Source organism: Siphateles boraxobius, unplaced genomic scaffold (genome assembly GCF_051911475.1).
Source record: "Siphateles boraxobius isolate OS27281-9 unplaced genomic scaffold, OSU_SipBor_1 119, whole genome shotgun sequence".
NCBI lineage: Eukaryota > Metazoa > Chordata > Actinopteri > Cypriniformes > Leuciscidae > Siphateles > Siphateles boraxobius.
In genome coordinates, this window is record NW_027508721.1 from 4,177,218 (window position 1) to 4,196,870 (window position 19,653).

Here is a 19,653-nt window from a genome sequence, read left to right on the forward strand (position 1 = left end):
CTGTTCAAACTGGGCTATGTTACAGCACCTCAGCAGGATTTGACAGAAAAATGTGCTGGAGGGTCAAGGAGAATCTACAAGGAGGTACAGGGAACAAAGCAAATGGACCGAGAACAGAACCCTGAGGTTCCCCTGAGGAATTTGAAAAAAGGCATGTGTTCTAGTTTGCGTGGATGTGTGGGATGGTATCAGAGGGAAGGCCTGATCTGAGGGAACACACAAGGAAGTTGCAGTCTCTTTCAAATGTGAACATCTCGCAGTGACCTAATTTAATAACGGCACACAGTACTCCACAATGCTATCCTCACCACAGTCCACAGTAGATGACAACAACACGTAGAGTACGTCTATAATTCTCTCCTGAAATCTCCACCTACTCATCCACACCATCTGGAGCAATTCCACCCACTCCACCTTCTAACTGCTCTACTATTCCTCCTTTCTCACTTCAATACATACTTCCACTGAAAACAACTCAACAACAAATGTCATGCTGTAGAAAAAAATGCATTACATTTTTTCATGGGTATTGTCTCAAGTTATAAAATAAAGTGACAGAAAGAGAGAAAAATACTCACATCTTTTCAAGTAATGTGTTTTTCCTGCTATAGCATTGCCGTGCCCTGTTCTACAGATTTTCACCTCCTCGTCTCATCCCCTGCTCTGTTAAAAACATGCAGCTCACCTCTCTATGCTGGATCTCTCTCTTTTTTTACCCCCTTCTCATTTTCGCTCTCTCTCTTTCCATCCAATCCCAGCGTTCCTTCTACCCTCCCCCTCCTGCTTTGCTTGTCGCTACGGTAACCTCCTCCAGGGTCTTGGGAGGAAAATGTTACTGATGGGCTTAGTGCAATATTAGCATAGGAGGACACAATGATCACACACAAGCACATACTTACACATGCAGACTACACAAAAAGTCTGAAAAAGCCCAGCCTAAAGCATGGTTGCTGTTGAGTGAACATATGAAGTATGCCATCTGCTGGTCAGAGTGTGGTACTGCTTACTAAACTGTGATTCAGCATCCCTGATGAAGTATGCTGCATTCCACCCCTGCATCATTCACACACACACACACACACACACACACACACACACACACACACACACACACACACACACACACACACACACACACACACACACACACACACACACACACACACACATATCCACACACCAATCAGCTCTTCTGGGACTTGAGCAGGAAAAGTGCAGCTCTTCAGAGTGTGTAAGAGATTCATATGAAACATTTGGATGAAGGCACACACTCACAGCTACACATACGGGCAAGCCCCTATAACACTGGATTAAACTTTCATTAGTCTCTCAATCATCAATCTTTTATTTCTGTCCTCCATTCACTGGCATGATTTCTTCAATCCAGAATCATTATAATGACCTTTAGCGTGAAGGGACTGGAGGAGTATCTCAATATCAGAATACATTAACACAGACATTTTACGTGAATCTCTTACAGAGTGTAATAAGTAATGAACGCATGAGGAAAGGCACAGGTGCAGAGATGCTGACGTTTGCAGATATAAATCACTAATTAAAATGAAATGTGAAGAATTCACAGCACATGCATCAGCCACTAGAACTGGACAATAGGTTATATTGAATAGTCACAATATTTGTTCAAATTTTGCTAGAGATATAAAATTAAGCATTATACTACAGGGCTGTTGAATGCTTGATTCTGATTGGTTGAGACGTCTAAGGTGTGCAATTATTTTCAAGGAAACGCACGGCTAAAGTAGTTCCAGGCAGGGCTTGGCCGCATTACACTTCCATATCACTTCACCGTTATTTCAAAGGTCCTTACAGACTAAAACGACAAAAGAACCAAAACCCACAACGACACTGACTGAGTAAATAAATATAGTAAACAATAGGATAAAACCAACAAATTATTTCCCAAGTTTTCTGTCACAAAATTATGTTTTATTATTTATGCATTTATTAGTTATTATGGAAATCACTTATATTTCTCGTGCTCTCTCGCTCTCCCACTTAAACGCACACACGGTCTCGTGTTGTCACTGCTCTGATGATTTTATCAGTAAAATAGTTTACCAACTCAAAATCTACAAGACGTTTCTCACAAGGTCCAGATAAACGTAGTTTCACTATCGCTATTAGTTTACACTGGTAGAGACGCACAGACTGAGGTAAAATTCACACACACTTAATCTCTGTCTCTCTCTCTCTATAACTGCATTAGTCTGCTATCAGGTGCCGAAGTCTCCGTTTACTAGCTCTAAAATTACGTTTTGGAATTAGCAATGGAGGCTTGGGATGAGATGCGTAAGCAAATAGTCCTACACACAAGAGCGTTTTAAGGACAAAAACTTGACAAACATCTTGAAATACATCATCTGAACCATTTTTGAGGTTAACCGTAGTATAAGCAGAATAATTGACTCAGGGCCTTTGAATTATTAGAAAAAGAATGCACACCCAAGGTGTAACGGCCACGTTTTATTTTTCTAATAATTCAACGGTTCGTCGTCAATTATTCCTTACATATTCTGTGAATGAGACAAACTGTCAGTTTCAAGTCTTTGTCTTGTCAAATTATTTATTTATTTTTCACATTTAAAATGACTTAGCAAAACATATTTAGTTAAGATAGGTTAAAAAAATAAATGATGACTATTGCGTATTGTTATATCGGTTCATAATAGCCTACAGGAAGTCATTAAATATCAAAATCACTGACTGATTGAAAATATTGATATATCTCAATTAGAATCAATTGGCTGAAAAACACTTATTTATTTTAATTATTATTTATATATAGTATTTCCTTTTCCCAGCAATAAAGTATTGTAATGGTGAAATGTAAATTTACTTCACCTACATTCAATAGCTTTTGTAGGACATTTCGGTGATTGAAATGGCCTTTATCTGATTTAACTAGGCAGAGAAAGTACTTACTCGAAAAGATTGAGCCAACATTCAGTGTGTCACAGAGATTAAACATTATTAGTGTTGGTAGATGACCAGTCAGCAGAACAAGTGCAGCAAAGTAGAAAATTAGCTCCTCGTGAATAAGACCCTGATGAGGTCTGTGGCAGCTGCAATGTTTAAACTGATATAAAATCCATTTTTGCCCCATCTGTGCGGTTTCAAAAACTCTGATATTTATGAACTAAGAGATTTTTAGAAACACCTTCCATATTTTCATAAATACAGAGTTATTAAACATTCAGTTTTGTTCAGTTTATCTCTTTCATTTATTAAACATTTTATAAACCCTTAATCATTTAACATGTTTTCCTTAACTAACCCATAAAAATACCCGTTGCCATGACAACCAGCGTTTACCTTCCATTGTCGCGGCCGACACCCCACACACGGATGCTTGCGATTGGCTGAGAGTGTAGAACGCTACGATCCATCGGGTCAACCAGATTCAGCATGTTATTCTCCAGAATGAGGTACATATCCTTCCCCTGGAAACACACGCACAACACCAGAGAACAAGATGAGAGTTCAGTTTCAAAACCTAGTGAGCTTTATTGCTGTCTAATGCCTACATAGGCAGCTACCTTCTAAGTAGGGGTGGGTTTAGCATTTAGGGGGCCCCAAGCAAAGTCAGGATCTCAGGCCCCCCCGACACCCCAACATTACATAACATTTCACTCTGAATTGCACAACAGTAATATTGAATAGAATTAAGTGAGACATTTAAAAACATAAATTTATTAAACTGTATACCAAAAATTTTCTACACTTTTGTACTTGCTCCCTTAAGCATTAAGATATCAAGAGTCTTCATTTTGTCCATTGTCTTCAATATTCAAAATTACACTGTATCCATTCAGCTATGAGAAAATAAACCTCTTCGTTTTTAGCTTGAGCGATTGTCTTCTTATTGTGAAATATGGCTGATATTCCGATTCTCAAATATGTGTTAGTGTCTGTATTTTGTCTTTTAAACACTGATTATGTTAGATGATAACGGGTGGTAGGTGCCGCCATGTAATAGTTTCCTCTTCAACGCAGAGAATCAGAGTTGTCAGATTTACAACACGTAAATTCATTCACATCTCCCGAAAGACATGAAAGTAAGTGGCCGGTGAACTGGGAGAAGGATAAAAAATAAAAATAAAAATAAACTATTTAGTTACCTACACAATGTATTTCTGACGTGACTAAAACAATGCCGATTTGGTTAGTGTTAGTTCACCCAAAGATGAAAATGCCATCATTTACTCAACCTCGTGTCGTTCCAAACCCATATGACTTTCGTGCATTTACGGGACACAAATATTTATTTTTATTTTAACCCTTCGGAGTCCTGGGCTATTTTGGCCGTTTTTGAGTACTTTTATTTTTTTTAAATTTTGCAACATAAAAAAATGTTTACCATACCAATGTTTGGTATAATTTTTTTCAGCACAACATCACCTATATGATCAGACAATTAGTTTTTCACTTTGATGTACTCTATCAATATACTGGACCCAAAATCACACAAAAAACACAAAATCCGAATAGAAAAATTATAGCTTTTCTACTACAAAAAACACAAACATGCTCAATGAAGCATTTTAAAAGGTTTAAAATGTAAACACAAGTTGTAAATGTCAACATATACAGGTACAATTCAGATATAATCAACCTATATACAAAAAAAATATGATTTACAAAAAAAAAGCGTGTGTAGCCATAGGCTTTTCTTTTTCTTTTTAGCTCAGCCACTTTTTAAAAAATGTTGTGCACACAATTATTCAGAGAGCTATATTTAAGGCCTTGCATTCCCAGAGTATGAGGGTTCGCAAATAGTGCAAATACAACATAAAAAATTTAAAATTGAGATAAAATTAAACTATATGCAGCAAAAAGCAGGTGTGGCAATAGGCGTTTTTTCTTTTCTTTTTTGCTTAGAAACTCTACAAAACAATTCATGTACAATTACACAGATAGCTACATTACAGGGCTTTCATTCCTTGAGTAAGAGAGGTTCCTCAAAAGTGCAAATATACCATACAATAGGTAAAATGAACACAAAATCAAATTATACATACAACTATTTACAGCAAATATCAGGTGTTTTTTTATTTTTATTTTTTATCTGTGCCTCTCCTCAAAACAGTTTAGCTAAATCTACTCCTAAACTACCTAAACTACTCCTAAACTACCTAAACTATCTACACTACTCCTAAACTACTCTCAAAATCTACTCAAACTCTTCCAAAAACTAGCAATAATCTCTCTATATATAACGTATATATGTCTCTCTTTATCAACTCCGTAAATCCTCTGCCTTTCAATTTTGCGTCTTAGCTCAGTTGGCTCCTCCTCCATTCCCTAAAATGTGCAGCCTGAAGAGCAGAGTCAGCAGATTCACACATTTTTCTCCGTTTTGTTTTATGACAAAAACCGACGAAGTTATTAGAATAAATGCAACGCCTGTCGCATCCCATCTTGCGTTCTTTTACGAACGCGTCAGTATTTTTTTATATAAAGTTTAAATGATCATATCTCCGTTTTTACTTGGTCTATCAACACAAAACAAAAAGTAAAATAGAATTTCAAGCCAGCACTTTCGACAGAAGTGGACGGCAGCGCTCAACGTGACTTTGTTTGTATGCTTCAACGTCTTAAACTGGTCATGTAACTTGATCACGCCGGCGTGATCGGCAACCCCGAAGAGTTAAAGAAATTTTGGAGATTTCTGTCCCTCCATTGAAACTCTGACGCTTCAAGACGTCAGAGAATCATGAATCGAGCAGATTAATCAAAGAAGAGACATGATTGCTTTAAATGAGCAGATTTAATTTAGGCTTGTTCACATATAAACATTCATGAACAATGTTTGCAGCATTCTAAATTTGGTTACGGAAGCAATGTTTATATTTAATAAATGAAGTCAACAGTGCTGCTGTAACAGCGGTCATCAATTGATAGAATTGCTTGGTCAGCAGGGGTACTCAAACTTGCGGAGCCATACACATTTGCGTGGGTTGCGTGGTGGTTAACAACGCTAATGTTACTAAGGCGCCATACAAGTAGCACGCCTCTCACAAAATGTACACTAGGCTCGGCTTTGGTGTTAGCACATTTTTTAAGCTAAAAACATGATACTATAATAAGCATAAAATGTAACATGCAAATAATGGGTAAAAAAGTAACATTTTCTATGGGCTGAAAAAAGCTGAGGGATGCCGGGCGAACTGAATCGCATAGCCGAGTCTGATGGTACGGATGAGTCAGCGAGACGGGCTGGGAAGTGCTAGCCAGGTCCCCAGACACCGTACAAGCGGAACCAACGGCACAATAGACGTACCTGATGTGGGGCAGCATGGCAAAATGCAGGGACTCGGCTCGGACGGCATAGCGGCCGAAGTGTGGTCTGAGTGTTCAACACTAACCTGACTCCACCAATCGGTAGGGGATGAGTGAGACGGCATAGGCGCGGCCTGAACACATCAGGCTACTGCTGACGACGCAAGAGTGGGCAGCGGGTGGCTAGGCATAGCATCGCACACTGCCAACGTCGCTCTTTGGACCCAGAAATAGAGAAGCTGCTTTTGCTGAGAATTTGGTACCGCTGGCTGAGACGCCAGAGGCGGAACAGAATGATTCAACAAAAGTTCTCCACCCAGCCCTCCTCCGGGGAAAGAGCAGCTGAGGGGCAGCACACGAGTGACTCAGGGAGCACATTGTGGCAAGTTTTTGGTTTACCTCAGCCTGCTTTTGAACTGCGGAGAACCGCTGGGCACAGTCTCCAACAGTGTCGCCAAAACGCCACCTCGTAAGATGGGAGCATCGAGAAAGCGAACTTTGGCGATGTCTCACAACTCTGCAAGGTTTAGCCAGGAAGGAAGCCAGGCTGGTTTTCTGGACATCATCTGGTCGAGGGCCAGCGCTGTGACTTTAAACTGGTCAGTCACCAGGCACAGCTCACCTCCAACTCAGAACTACCCTCATGCATTGTGACAGTTTTGGCCTTCCACAATTTTTTTTGTTTTTGTTTGCAGCAGCAGGGTGGCTGTCACATGCAGGGAAGAAGCGGTCTGCAGTAGCACTGCCGCCCCAACATTGAGGGTAGTGAGAGAGGAAAAACTTTTTGCAGCTTTTGGCACGTTTGGCTTGCCAAATTGGCACCAAAATGATTCCATACTGCCAAAAGTTTTTCACACACATCCGGGAAGGCACAGGGCCGGGGCAAGGCAATTACGCGTTGCACTGCGCCCCCAGTGTAACCCGGGAAAGCATGGCTGTCAAGTCTGAATCTGATTGAGCATGAGAATGCACACACCATTATAGTGGGAGCTCAGCATCATCTTCATTTCCAGTGCGTAACAACCCTCTCTCTGATGCAACGATCGACATCTAATCCTCCCCTGGAGCCCCAAATGAAATGCTAGGTCCATCATGAGAATGACCAGCATCCCATTCAGAAGCTGCCAGGCATGCAAGAAAGTGAATGTGGCCGTCAACTCGACAGCACGCTGATCGCTTAACCTTAATGAAAAAGGCAAGACTAACAACGTGCTGACGTGGTCACGTTCTCATAAGAATATAACCACCCACAAACAGAGTCTCAACATGTTTGCGATGCGATAGAGGAGTGAGGGGCCCACACCGATTGGTTACCGGCCGGGGAAGCCTTCACTATAATCCTCTGGTCACCCTGGTTATACGCAGAAGTAGCCCTTTTCTGGAGCACCAGAAGAAGAACTAGATCGGGGCATACGTGAGGGGACTCCACCTCGTTTGAGGCACTTGAGTCTCGACCGCGCATCTAGAGCGCCGAACGACGCATGCTGGGTTGCCAACCCGCGCTGTCAGCGGGCAGCTCAACGGCACACGGCACGCTGAACACTTAAACCTTAATAAGAAAGGCAAGACGAACAACTTGCCGACGTGGTCATGCTCTCAGAGAGAACATTAACCACCCACAAGCACAGTTTCAGCACACTTAAGACCAGGCATGTGAAACAGTGATCGTGGCCATCAGATGAGGATAGGAAACGACCGAATCCAGGCAGAAACACGCGGTTTGAATGACGTCTTGAAAAAAACGCAGTGTCAAACCGTCTATGCTCTATCAGAAACACTGCTCTCTCTGGTGCTGAAGCACCCAGGGATGACTGCGGCTACACAACAGGACAATAGTGCAAGCCTGATGTGAGCACTCACATTCTCAGTGAAGGCGCAACATTCTGAGCTGTGAAAACAGCTGTTTTGCCAGCTCTCTGTGAGATCGCGGCCAGTGCTGTCTGCGCTGTAATACCAACACCAGCTTTGAAGGCATTCTCCTGAAGAGCAGACTCGTTTTCTTCTTTTGAAGTTTAACAGTGTCAGAAGATTGAACAGCAGAAACAATAGAACCGTTCGGCTCTGAAGCGAAAGACAATATGCGATGCGCCTGCTGCTCGTTATATGCTCACGCTGCAAGCAGAGCAGCTGATGCAATTATCGCATGCCAATGTACATTGGCTCGTTTTAATACTCTCGAAGGCGATTGGTCTCTCAAGGCGATCCCAATTATGTCGTCACGTCGACATTACGTCGAACATGAGCGACAAAAGGGGAACAATGGGTAAAACAGTGAATTTTGTTAATTCGACTGACGTGTTTAAATTTTGCTTTTTTGTATTGAATGAAATGTATTCTATTTTGGAATCGATGTCACAAGCTACTATAAGGTCTAAGGATGCAAGTGCTTGTATGTGTGTTGAAAGTAATGAATAAAATATCAGACCAGAAAATAAAAGGCAGAAGGAGAACAGAGGCTCTCTTCCTGTGTCCTGTCACAACACATTAAACTCTCTTTCTCTTCTAAGCTTTTTTTCTGCATGACATTTTCAGCTTTCCCTCTTTTCATTACTTCTATTCTTTCTTGTATTGTCTCATTTTGTCCCTCTCTTTTTATCATCTCTTTTTTAAAGATGATCCAAGACACATATTTAGAAACATTGTGTGTATTTTTAATGAATATGTGTGTGCCCTGCTAAAAAGATTGGCACTAAAGATGGTTTAGTGCTGGTCTAGCTGCCAAAAGAACCATATAAATCTTAGCGTGGTTGGTCAACCAGCATGGGTTCTTATAAATCTGGTTGACAGAGGAAGTCTTGGTAGTTGTGCATTTATTAGTGTGTGTGTGTGTGTGTGTGTGTGTGTGTGTGTGTGTGTGTGTGTGTGTGTGTGTGTGTGTGTGTGTGTGTGTGTGTGTGTGTGTGTGTGTGTGTGTGTGTGTGTGTGTGTGTGTGTGTGTGTGCGTGTGTGTGTGTGTGTGTGTGCGTGTGTGTGTGTGTGTGTGTGTGTGTGTGTGTGTGTGTGTGTGTCTCACCTCTCCCCAGATGCCCACAGTGTCTCGTATGTCATTCTTGCAGTAGGACAGTTGACGGATGCAGTTGTTAACAGCGACACTGCTTTTACCTGGAGCCAAGTCCTCTTCTGCCATCTCTACCCAGCCGAGAGAGCGCACAGCAAAACACTGTAATAATCACAAACCCACTGATTAAGCACAAACACTGTAACATAACTACTGCGCTACAACAACACACTTTATGCAAATGAAGAGTACACCAAAAATATACGTGTACATATACATATATATATATATATATATATATATATATATATATATATATATATATATATTATGCTGTATCTATCTATATACTGTATCTATATATATTTCTTAGCGTTATTCCTGCGGTGCCAGGATGCCCTAAGAATTTTGGATATGAAGCATGTTATATATATATATACATACATACATATATGATGCTATAACATTATGCTTCATATCCAAAATTCTCCTTCTCTATAGTGGAAGATATCTAGAGACTAAACTGAGGAAACACCTCTTTAAATTTTCACATGGCATCTTCTAAGAATAGCTGCTGTTAAAACAAGTGAGAAAGAGACAGCATTCCTACACGTATGATAATTTACACACACACACAGACACACACACACACACACACACACACACACACACACACACACACACACACACACACACACACACACACACACACACACACACACACACACACTGAGATCAAACAAGAAGACCCTTTTTACTGGAAGATATTTTCTTTCATCTTCCACTTGTTCCCCTCCTCCTTACTCATCTGTATCTCATACCCAACACTCCAAGAGCAAATTCATCCATCATTCAGTCTCTCTTCTTTTCTAACAATCTGTGATGATGAGGCACCTCCATTATGAAAGTGTTTGTGTGAGAGAGAGAATGATTAATAATAGGCAGAATGTTGCCGTGCTCTTTCAGTTTAAAATCTCTTTTGATTTTAACTGCTGCTGAAAGAACAGATCCTTAAGAGGAAGAGTGTGAAACACACAGAAAGGGAGAAAGAAAGGAAGATAGCAAGAGAGAAATAGCACAACTTGGGGGGGGGGGTAACCTAGATATTACAGGTAAAATTGAGAGACAATGGGATGCTTGAAATGCATCCTCTTATTCTGCAAGGACTCAATTGATCAAGAGTTACAGTACGACATTTATAATGTAGCAAATTATATCTATTGCATATAAATGTCATTTAAATGAAATAAATGTCGTTTTATTTTCCCCAAAATGTCTTTTCATCAAAGAATCTTAACATTTGACTTAACAGTTGATGCAACTTAACATTGATAATAACAAGAAATGTTACTTCATAATCAGCATATTAAAATGATTACTAAAGGATCATGAGACTCCAACACATGTGTAGGCTTGTCACAATCATAAATGTTGTGCTGACAATTAATAATGATACAGCTAATTGATTAATGATTTCATTCTGTTTTGTTTTTCACTTACAGTGTATGCTTAATATGTTATTTTTTACTTGGAACCGTATAATAAAACAATAAAAATGATAATAAAATAGGCCCAAATGATAAACTATAACAACTAAATGAGCATATTAGAATGATTTCTGAAGGATCATGTGACACTGAAGACTGAAGTAATGAAGCTGAAAATTCCAGTTTGCCATCACAGGAATAAATTACATTTGAAAATATATTAAAATAGAAAACAGTTCTTTTAATAATATTTCAAAATATTACTGTTTTTATTGTATCTTTGATTAAATAAAGCCAGCCTTAATGAGCATAAAGGAATGCTTTCAGAAACATTAAAAATCTTACCGACACCAAGCTTTTAAATAGTGGTGTATGTGACACAAGGCATAACTGAAGGATTCAATTCACGTGGAGCAAGTGCACAACAATGAGATCAAAGGTAACAATTGCACACACAAAAAAGGAATTGGCAGAATTCGAAGGATTGGACTGGAATGTGGAACACTTTTGTCAAAGCGATAGTTTACCTCAAAAGTCAAATAGGTTCTTTTACTATACTTTTTTGACCATTTTGTAGCTTGATGCCCCCCCATCAACATTAATTCCAAAGTAAAAAGCAATATGGACATTTATGTATTGTATAATTTTCTTTTTAATAAGTGTAGTACATTACAATTGTGTAATTTTGTACTGATTTGTGTCACATTTTGTGTTTTGTTACACAAATGCATGTGTATTTATGGCATAGTCTTTTGACAGAAGGGATGTTGTTTAGTGCTTTAAAAAACAGCAGGGCTCCACTAAGGATTTAACTCACTCTTATTTGTGTGTATATATATGTTTTTGCATTGTCTTGTTTACCCTACTACTATATTTCTCAAGCATGACATGCATGTGCATTTCTTTGAGCAGCCAGCAGATGGCACTGTATATCTACCAGTTGAAATCTCCTGACAGAACCACCAAATTTCCACTAATATACAAACAGCAATAAACAATGCTTGTAAATGAATTTGTGCCAATCCTGCTTCATGGTTAAACCGTACATTTATCATGCTTATTTCAGACAAACAATCTCACTAGCAGCAAATACACAGTAATGTTACAGTAATAGAGAACATCAATGCATTATGTACTCTTAAACAGGGCTTACAATTTTTATTTTTAGCTAGCTATTCTATTTCTATTTGCATTTCTATCAAGACAAGTCTTAGAAGAGTTTAGGATGGTAATGGATATGACAATATTAATCTATTTGGTCTTGGCAGAATAGATCTGCTACGCTGCCGCTGAGCAAGTACAGAGACTGCAAAAATAGCATATGAAATTACTCATAGCAGATCTGTACAGATGAAGCTGGGGATGGTGGAAGTTTTCAGAGAAACTGCTACAGCAAACACTGACCAACTATTTAAATGTTTAGCAACCAGCTCATTGACTGCAGATGCAACATGAAAAAATCAGCTTGAGCCATGTAGTTAACAATGTAATTGTCAGCAGATTGCGTTAAGGACCCATTAGCCTACGGCATCTAGAGTTTCGTGATATAACTTAGTATATATGTGACAAACAAGTAGTCACTTCACTGGCAGAATCATACTTGAAATCGGTCTCTTGCATCTGTCCAATAAAATGCAAATTTGACATTTTGGTGTCTTAATGTAAGGAACACTACACATTTGTGTCTACTAATAAAATTTACATTGAGGGAAATTGTGTTATATGATATAACAGTATCGACAAAGTTTTTCTTTTGTACATCTTTGTATGTCTTTGATTTGATTTTTGTCAAAAAAAATTTGAGTTTGACTATCGTTCTTACAATTTGACTTAAACCATATAATGTTGCAGTGCCTAAAAAAAGAAACACCAAAGAATTGGTAACACCAGCTCCATTATACAGTATATTATACACATTTATTGCAGAGCTTGGTGACTGTTAAGTTGGATCCTGTCCTCAGGGCTAAAATAAGTTCCCTGTACAGTTGTTTTCTTTGAATAGCTGCAGTATGTGCAGAACAAACTCGGTTGCTCTCACCTTGGCTTCAGGGTCACTGTTAATGCTGCTGGAATCTTCATCTTCCACAGGAGCAGGGTTTCTAAACACAGATGACACGCAGTCAGAAGAGACATTTTACATCTCACTTTACCGTAATTTTATCATTTGTATTTATTTATTCTCTTCCACACACCGTAGCTTGAGGGAGGCATAGCGGAGAGTTGCGCCTTCAAACTCTTTCAGACTGGGGTCAGGGTTTATTGTGGCCGCCTGTAGATCCTGAAGCAGAGATAAAGCAGAGATGCTTTAACACGAAAACACAACCATACAGCAAAATATACAAATATACAGCATGGAGCCAGTGGGCTGAGCGGTTTTAAATCAGACAAAGGTTGAACCCTACACATTTTACAATAGGAATATATTAGGAGGGTGAGGAGAAATGAAAAGTGATTGAGCAAAAGGCATTTTCTTAATAAATTATCTGCATAAACCTCAGTAAATTTTGTTATATAAATTTTTTTAAACTATATATATATATGTAAAAACTTTTCACCCAATTTGGCAATTTATGTTTGTTTTATGCATAATAAAAAAATGTAGACGTTTATCTTAAATAAAATAAAAAACATTTGAAAAAAGGGGAATGTTTTTTTTTATTTTTTTTATAGATAAATGATTTTTGCATTGCATGCAGACAAAAGACGAAATCCATGCTTAGAAGAAAGGTTAAAGGTCAAAAGGTGAGGAAGGTATGAAGCAGTACAGGATCTCAGAGCACAACTACACCAGTAGAACATCTACAGGTACAGACTTTTCTTTGAATTCTTTTTATAATATAAAATACAGTTGCAAAATATGGGCTCAAATCACCTGCCATTGGCCAGATAAAAATATATCTTGGACCCTGTGAAGAGCAGAACCAAGTGTTGTTCTAAGTGCAGTTCCCTGTGACACTCTACTGTGTATTTGGTTCAATAAAAAACTGCCTGAGATACTAACCTTCCAGACCTCACTGTCAATCTTTCCCACTGCAAAATCACTCCATGGCTGTTTCTGCACCATTATTCACACACAAACATGGAGGACAAGGTTGAGGAGTCAAGGGCGGGAGGGTGGAGAGAGACAAGACAGGGTTGTTAGATCACTCAACAAGAATGTGTGTGTGTGTGTGTGTGTGTGTGTTTGTGTGTGTGTGTGTGTGTGTGTGTGTGTGTGTGTGTGTGTGTGTGTGTGTGTGTGTGTGTGTGTGTGTGTGTGTGTGTGTGTGTGTGTGTGTGTGTGTGTGTGTGTGTGTGTGTGTGTGTGTGTACAGTATCTGGCTGTTGGGTGTTTGGTTATTTGATTAGATGCAATATGGATGTTGATATCTCACTCTCTGTTGCAAGAATCAGAGGAGACCAAAAAATGTTTCCCCACAACATTCTGAGAGTGAAGGAGTTGTTGTTACCTTGTCCTCTTGCCGATAGCGTGTCTCAGAGTGTCTGTCCTTTCCTGGCATTATCTGGAGGGATGAGGACCGAGGCTATATACACAAACATACAATACACATAGGTTTAGCTTTATTATGTATGACCAATAACCAAGACACTAATACTTTTATTCAGCAAGGACGCATTAAATTAATCAAAAGTGTCTTTTAAACTGTTACAAAAAATTTAATTTCATATACAAGCTGTTCCGTTAAACTTTCAAATCATCAAAGATACAGTAAATACAGTCATGGCAACCTGTAACTATATTAAACATTTACTCCGCTCTATTTAATCCATGGCAACTGTAGTACTGTCACAAATGGCAATTCTCTGAATTCTAATTCTTTCATGAACTATAATTTGTGTTAAGTTAAGGTATTATCTATTAATTCTCCACAACTAAATCATACTCATTATGAAAGCTAAATAACCCAAAGAATGGCAGGATACATCCATAGACTATTGTTCTTACTGTAAAATGTAACATTGATGAAAATACGTACAAAGTAACAGCTGTTGACAAATCCACAGGAAGGAACATTGCCGTCAGAGGATGAGGAAGAGTTTGAGGACAGGATAGGGGTAGGTTCCAGGCATGAAGAAGACGGGACGGGGGCGGGGTCAGACGAGCTGTCGGAAGTGGTGCTGCCTGAACGACTTGACGACCCGAAAAACACGTCGGCATGAGACATCAGCTAGAGGAAAACAAAGAGATACATTAGTCAATGTGGATAAATTAACAATTAATTTGCTTAAGTTGAGTTAACACGTCCAGTTTTTGTAACCACAGGATTTCAAAGGGTTACCTCGTGATCTGGAGTGGGCGAAGGCGACAGGGAGCCCAGGGAGTGTTTGCGGCTGGCATGGCTGGGTCCAGTTGGCACCGGATGGCATGGGGCGGGTCTCTCCCACTGTGTGGTGCCCGTTGGAATGTGCCAGTAATAAATACCAGCCATGTCTGTCATCATCTTCCATCCTGGAGGCAAATCAGGGTCTGTCTGAAATGACTGCTCCCCCCAGATATCTGTAAATGCAAATACACAAGGTCAGGTGTGATCCACACACCCGTCAACCAAGATATCCAAGACTCCTATGAGTGGTACGGCCAAAATCTCTCCATACAACTTTTAGTTCCAGAACTGGGAAAAAAATGCTGGAAAAGAAGATAACGATGCTACTACTGCCACACCAAAAAAATCAAGTTGGTGAAGATGTACTTCTTACAATATTTGGAATCTGATGAATGTAAACCAAAAGATAATATTATTCATCATAAATTAATAAGTCTATAAATCTAATATTATAAAAGATCAAATCAAAATTCTGAAACTACTTCACATTGTGCCTAATGACACACCTTACATTTTTTTTGTATTACGTCATGATGTGTTTGAGATACATCAATCTCTGTATTTTTGCATTTCTCCATGTTTCTTTGTCGCTCTCATGTGTAAATGGTGTGAAGTAGTCCTGCCTTGCAAAAATATTTTTTTAACCAAATATCTACCATGGTATAAACAGTACAAAAAAATCTCCATTGGTTAACACATTTCTAGTGTAGCATGGTACCGTCATACTGCTTTCCCAACACATGGACACTGTTTATATGGACATTTCCATGTCAACCAATTAATTAAAACTGCTGAAGCCTAAATAATGAGTCACCTTATCTCAGTGTGTTTCTGTGGGATATGAGAGCACTTTAATATACATTATTATGTCGACATTATTAAGATTTTGTTTTAACTGTTCATTGTTTATGGCACAAAAATAAAAAATAAAACTTAAACACTTAAGTCTTCATGAAACAGATTTTTTTCCTTCCCTATTCTGATATATATCTGAGCGAAACAGCTTCTTTAATAAGAAAAAATGTAGGATGGGACTTGATTTTGTTCACCACATACGTTGCTTTTTGTTTGTTATTGCTGGCATGTGAGTAACAGGTTTTTAAGGAGGAGAAGTTATTTTATTTTATTTTGATTAAAGAATATATACAATTTTTATTTGATTAAAGAATATGAGGGCACAAGAATTAAAAATAAAATAATCATGTGCACAAATTAATCATTTATAAATTTATACTGCAATATTCCATCCCAACATTGAAGACACGACACCAAAAACTAAAATCATTTTGTGTAATACTGCCTTGTTACTACCAAGAATATCTGTCTTTTTCTGTGCAACTGGAAGACTATCATACTGTAAAATCTGTCTCTCTCACACAGGAACTTGCTACTGTTCTGTCTGTCTTCGCTCAGCAGCTGGGAATGTTTGTTTCATGTTTAAGATGTTAGTAAGAGCATTATTCACACAATGCAATCTGGGTGAGGAAAACCACACATACACACAGTAAACCACTGCAGTCTGCTACTCACACATATGCTGAACAGATTGAAGCCAGGAAACACGTCCTCACCAAAACCATGAAGCTGTGACATTCAGTGTGTGTTTAAAACTCTAAAGAGATTTTCAAAGGACCTTTTGTTAATCTACACATAATCTACGAAATCTACCACCACAAAATGAATATAGAAAATGACTAACAACTAAAGAAACATTAACTGCCACATGGAAATAAACAGCTGAGAGCCTGAGACACAAATGATAAAATCTCTTTCATGTTCCAAGTTGATGTACAGTTGTTTCTAGGCTTTCCTACTTATTCCCAGCCACATAGCATGAAAAAAACATTAGGCCTATGTCAAATAAGTAGGATGTCCAAATACTCAGTATTAATGATACTGTAGACTAGGGCTGGGTGATATGGCCAAAAATATTATCACAATATTTTTTTAATATCATACGATATCGATTTTTATTATATTTAAATATTCATAAACCATTAATGTGGAAGGAAATGCTTTCTACATATTTGTTAGACCTTGAAAATGAATGTAAACATGTAAACTTGTTTGTTCACAATCAAACTCCACAGAGTAGCTCCCTTTTAATTTAGGGCCCCATCCATTTTAATTTTGGGGGATTCTTTATTTTATGATTTAATACAAATTTATATAAACTTAAAAAATGTAATCAAGCTTTTAAAATGTAATCAAATGAAAATATAAAAATTAACATAACAAAATATTGCATTTTTATTTTTAACTTTTTCACTTATTTGCAACATGCACTGACTGGATGTTGTTGCATTTATTTCTGTTAGATTAATCCATATCGAGGAAAAATGTCCAGAGCTTATCCTCGTTATCAACGTTAATTTTATTGCGATCACGATATGATATATTTTATCGCCCAGGCCTACTGTAGACATAAGCAGATTTTCCACCATTGGGCCAAACCTTTCCCATTGCTTAACCGTTCCATTCCGTGCCAATCAGGCACAGCCGATACGGATATGGTTTCATTTTACACTGTAGGGCTGATAACAGAGCTCTTTGGAATTTAATAAAAATGCATCATGAAAATGGCAGCCAGACAAAAGACAAGTGACCAATCTTGAGTGGCGACGTCACTACACACATTCTATGACCCGGGACACGAAAGGTTTGCAATCGTGCTGTGCACTAACCAAAGTGGAAATATAACTGTAACCGTTCCTTTCTATTCTTAAAACCGTTCGGCCCGGCAGTGGAAATGTGGTTAAACAAAACCCAGATGTGTACTGGATTTGTTCTGAAGAGTTACTGACAGTGGACACTTTGCTATCCCATTTGGTCACAGTAGCCATTTGATTTGAAAAGGTAAACCAATGGCGGGGAAATGTAAGTTTACATGCTATAAGTACCAAGAAAGTTGTTCTTCATTCATAAATTGTTCTTAACAACAACAAAGTAATTTGTTGACGTGTTGAAGGTCACATAGGTCAAAGTGGAGAGCCAACATGGTAGATGTAGTACCACCCTGGTCCAAAATCCTGCTCCACATAGCTGCATTAAATATGGGTGTTGAATTCACTCTCACTGTTTACATAAAAATAACTTGTTGCATTACTGCTGGTTAAACATTCTGTCAAGTGAATGTGAGTGATAAGAATTCGCTTTAAAAAAAAAAAGCTTTAAAACAGCATTTTAGTAATTGAAGCTCTGAGACTGGCAAGAGCAGATTCCAAATCCACAGTTCTTATCCTGCTGGGTTAGTCTGCCTGTCTGTCTGTCTGTCTGCTGCTTTTAACACAGTTAACCACCAGATCCTCCTGTTAATCCTAAAGATGAAGGGCATCTCTGGAACCGCACTTCAATGGTTCAAGTCTTACCTCTCAGGTAGGTCCTTTAAGGAGCCGTGGAGGGGTGAGGTGTCTAAGACCCAACATCTAGATACTGGGGTGCCTCAGGGCTCAGTGCTTGGACCACTTCTCTCCTCCATCTACATCACTAGGATGTGTGATTCAGAAACATGGCTTTTCTGATCACTGCTACGCTGATGACACACAACTCTACCTCTCATTCCAGCCTGATGATCCGACGGTAGCTGCTCACATCTCAGCATGCCTGACAGACATTTCTGGCTGGATGAAGGACCACCACCTTCAACTAAACCTCACGAAGATAGAGCTACTTGTGGTCCCGGCCAACCCAACACTTCATCACAACTTCGCCATTCAGCTAGGCTCATCATCCATAACTGAATCAAGGTCAGCCAGGAACCTTGGAGTTGTAATTGATGATCAATTGAACTTCACAGAGCACATTGCTAGAACTGCCCGGTCCTGCAGATTTGCCTTGTACAACATTAGGAGGATCAGGCCCTTCCTATCAGAGCATGCTACACAACTCCTTGTCCAAGCACTTGTTCTCTCCAGACTGGACTACTGTAATGCTCTCCTGGCTGGTCTTCCAGCCTGCACTGTCAAACCTCTGCATCTGATCCAAAATGCTGCAGCTAATGTGGTGTTTAACGAGCCGAAGAGAGCACACGTCACTCCTCTGCTCACAAAACTGCACTGGTTGCCAGTTGCCGCTCGCATCGAATTCAAGTCACTGACATTTGTCAACAAAACAACCACTGGCTCTGCTCCCTTTGACCTAAACTCATTACTTGAGACTTATGTGCCATCCAGAAACTTGCGCTCTGCAAGTGAACGTCGTCTTGTGGTGCCATCTCAAAGAGGAACAAAATCTCTTTCTCAGACCTTTACCATGACTGTTCCCTGCTGGTGGAATGATCTGCCTAACTCAACCAGAGATGCTGAGTCCGTAGCCACTTTCAAGAAACGGCTGAAGACGCATCTTTTTCGGCAGCACTTGATCCAGAAAATAAAAAAATGACATGTAGTGCGTTAGATTAAACGCTTTTTAATGTTTAATGTTTCATACTTCGTTACATTCTTGAAAATGACCCTTTTTTGGCCACAAAATTCTTTTTTGCTAATTTTACTGTGATCTAAAACAGACATTTTACCATACAGGTTTCTTCCCTCATCTTTATTTT

At 39.0% G+C, this 19,653-nt stretch overlaps 1 protein-coding gene across 14 annotated transcripts in view; it reads right to left on the minus strand.

Moving 5' to 3' along the window:
- apbb2b (amyloid beta (A4) precursor protein-binding, family B, member 2b) overlaps positions 1-19,653 on the minus strand; it is a 70,054-nt gene that overhangs the window by 12,112 nt on the left and 38,289 nt on the right. For 8 of the 14 annotated variants that reach the window (XM_077204541.1, XM_077204524.1, XM_077204497.1 and 5 more), the window contains 8 exons: positions 15,066-15,283; positions 14,763-14,954; positions 14,235-14,309; positions 13,787-13,840; positions 12,978-13,063; positions 12,824-12,884; positions 9,314-9,460; positions 3,334-3,461 (listed from right to left, as the gene is read on the minus strand). In XM_077204541.1, coding sequence (XP_077060656.1) covers positions 3,334-3,461; positions 9,314-9,460; positions 12,824-12,884; positions 12,978-13,063; positions 13,787-13,840; positions 14,235-14,309; positions 14,763-14,954; positions 15,066-15,283 — 961 coding nt within the window. The remainder of the gene's footprint in view (positions 1-3,333; positions 3,462-9,313; positions 9,461-12,823; positions 12,885-12,977; positions 13,064-13,786; positions 13,841-14,234; positions 14,310-14,762; positions 14,955-15,065; positions 15,284-19,653) is intronic. The other 6 variants (XM_077204559.1, XM_077204565.1, XM_077204562.1 and 3 more) reach the window with 1 other exon arrangement.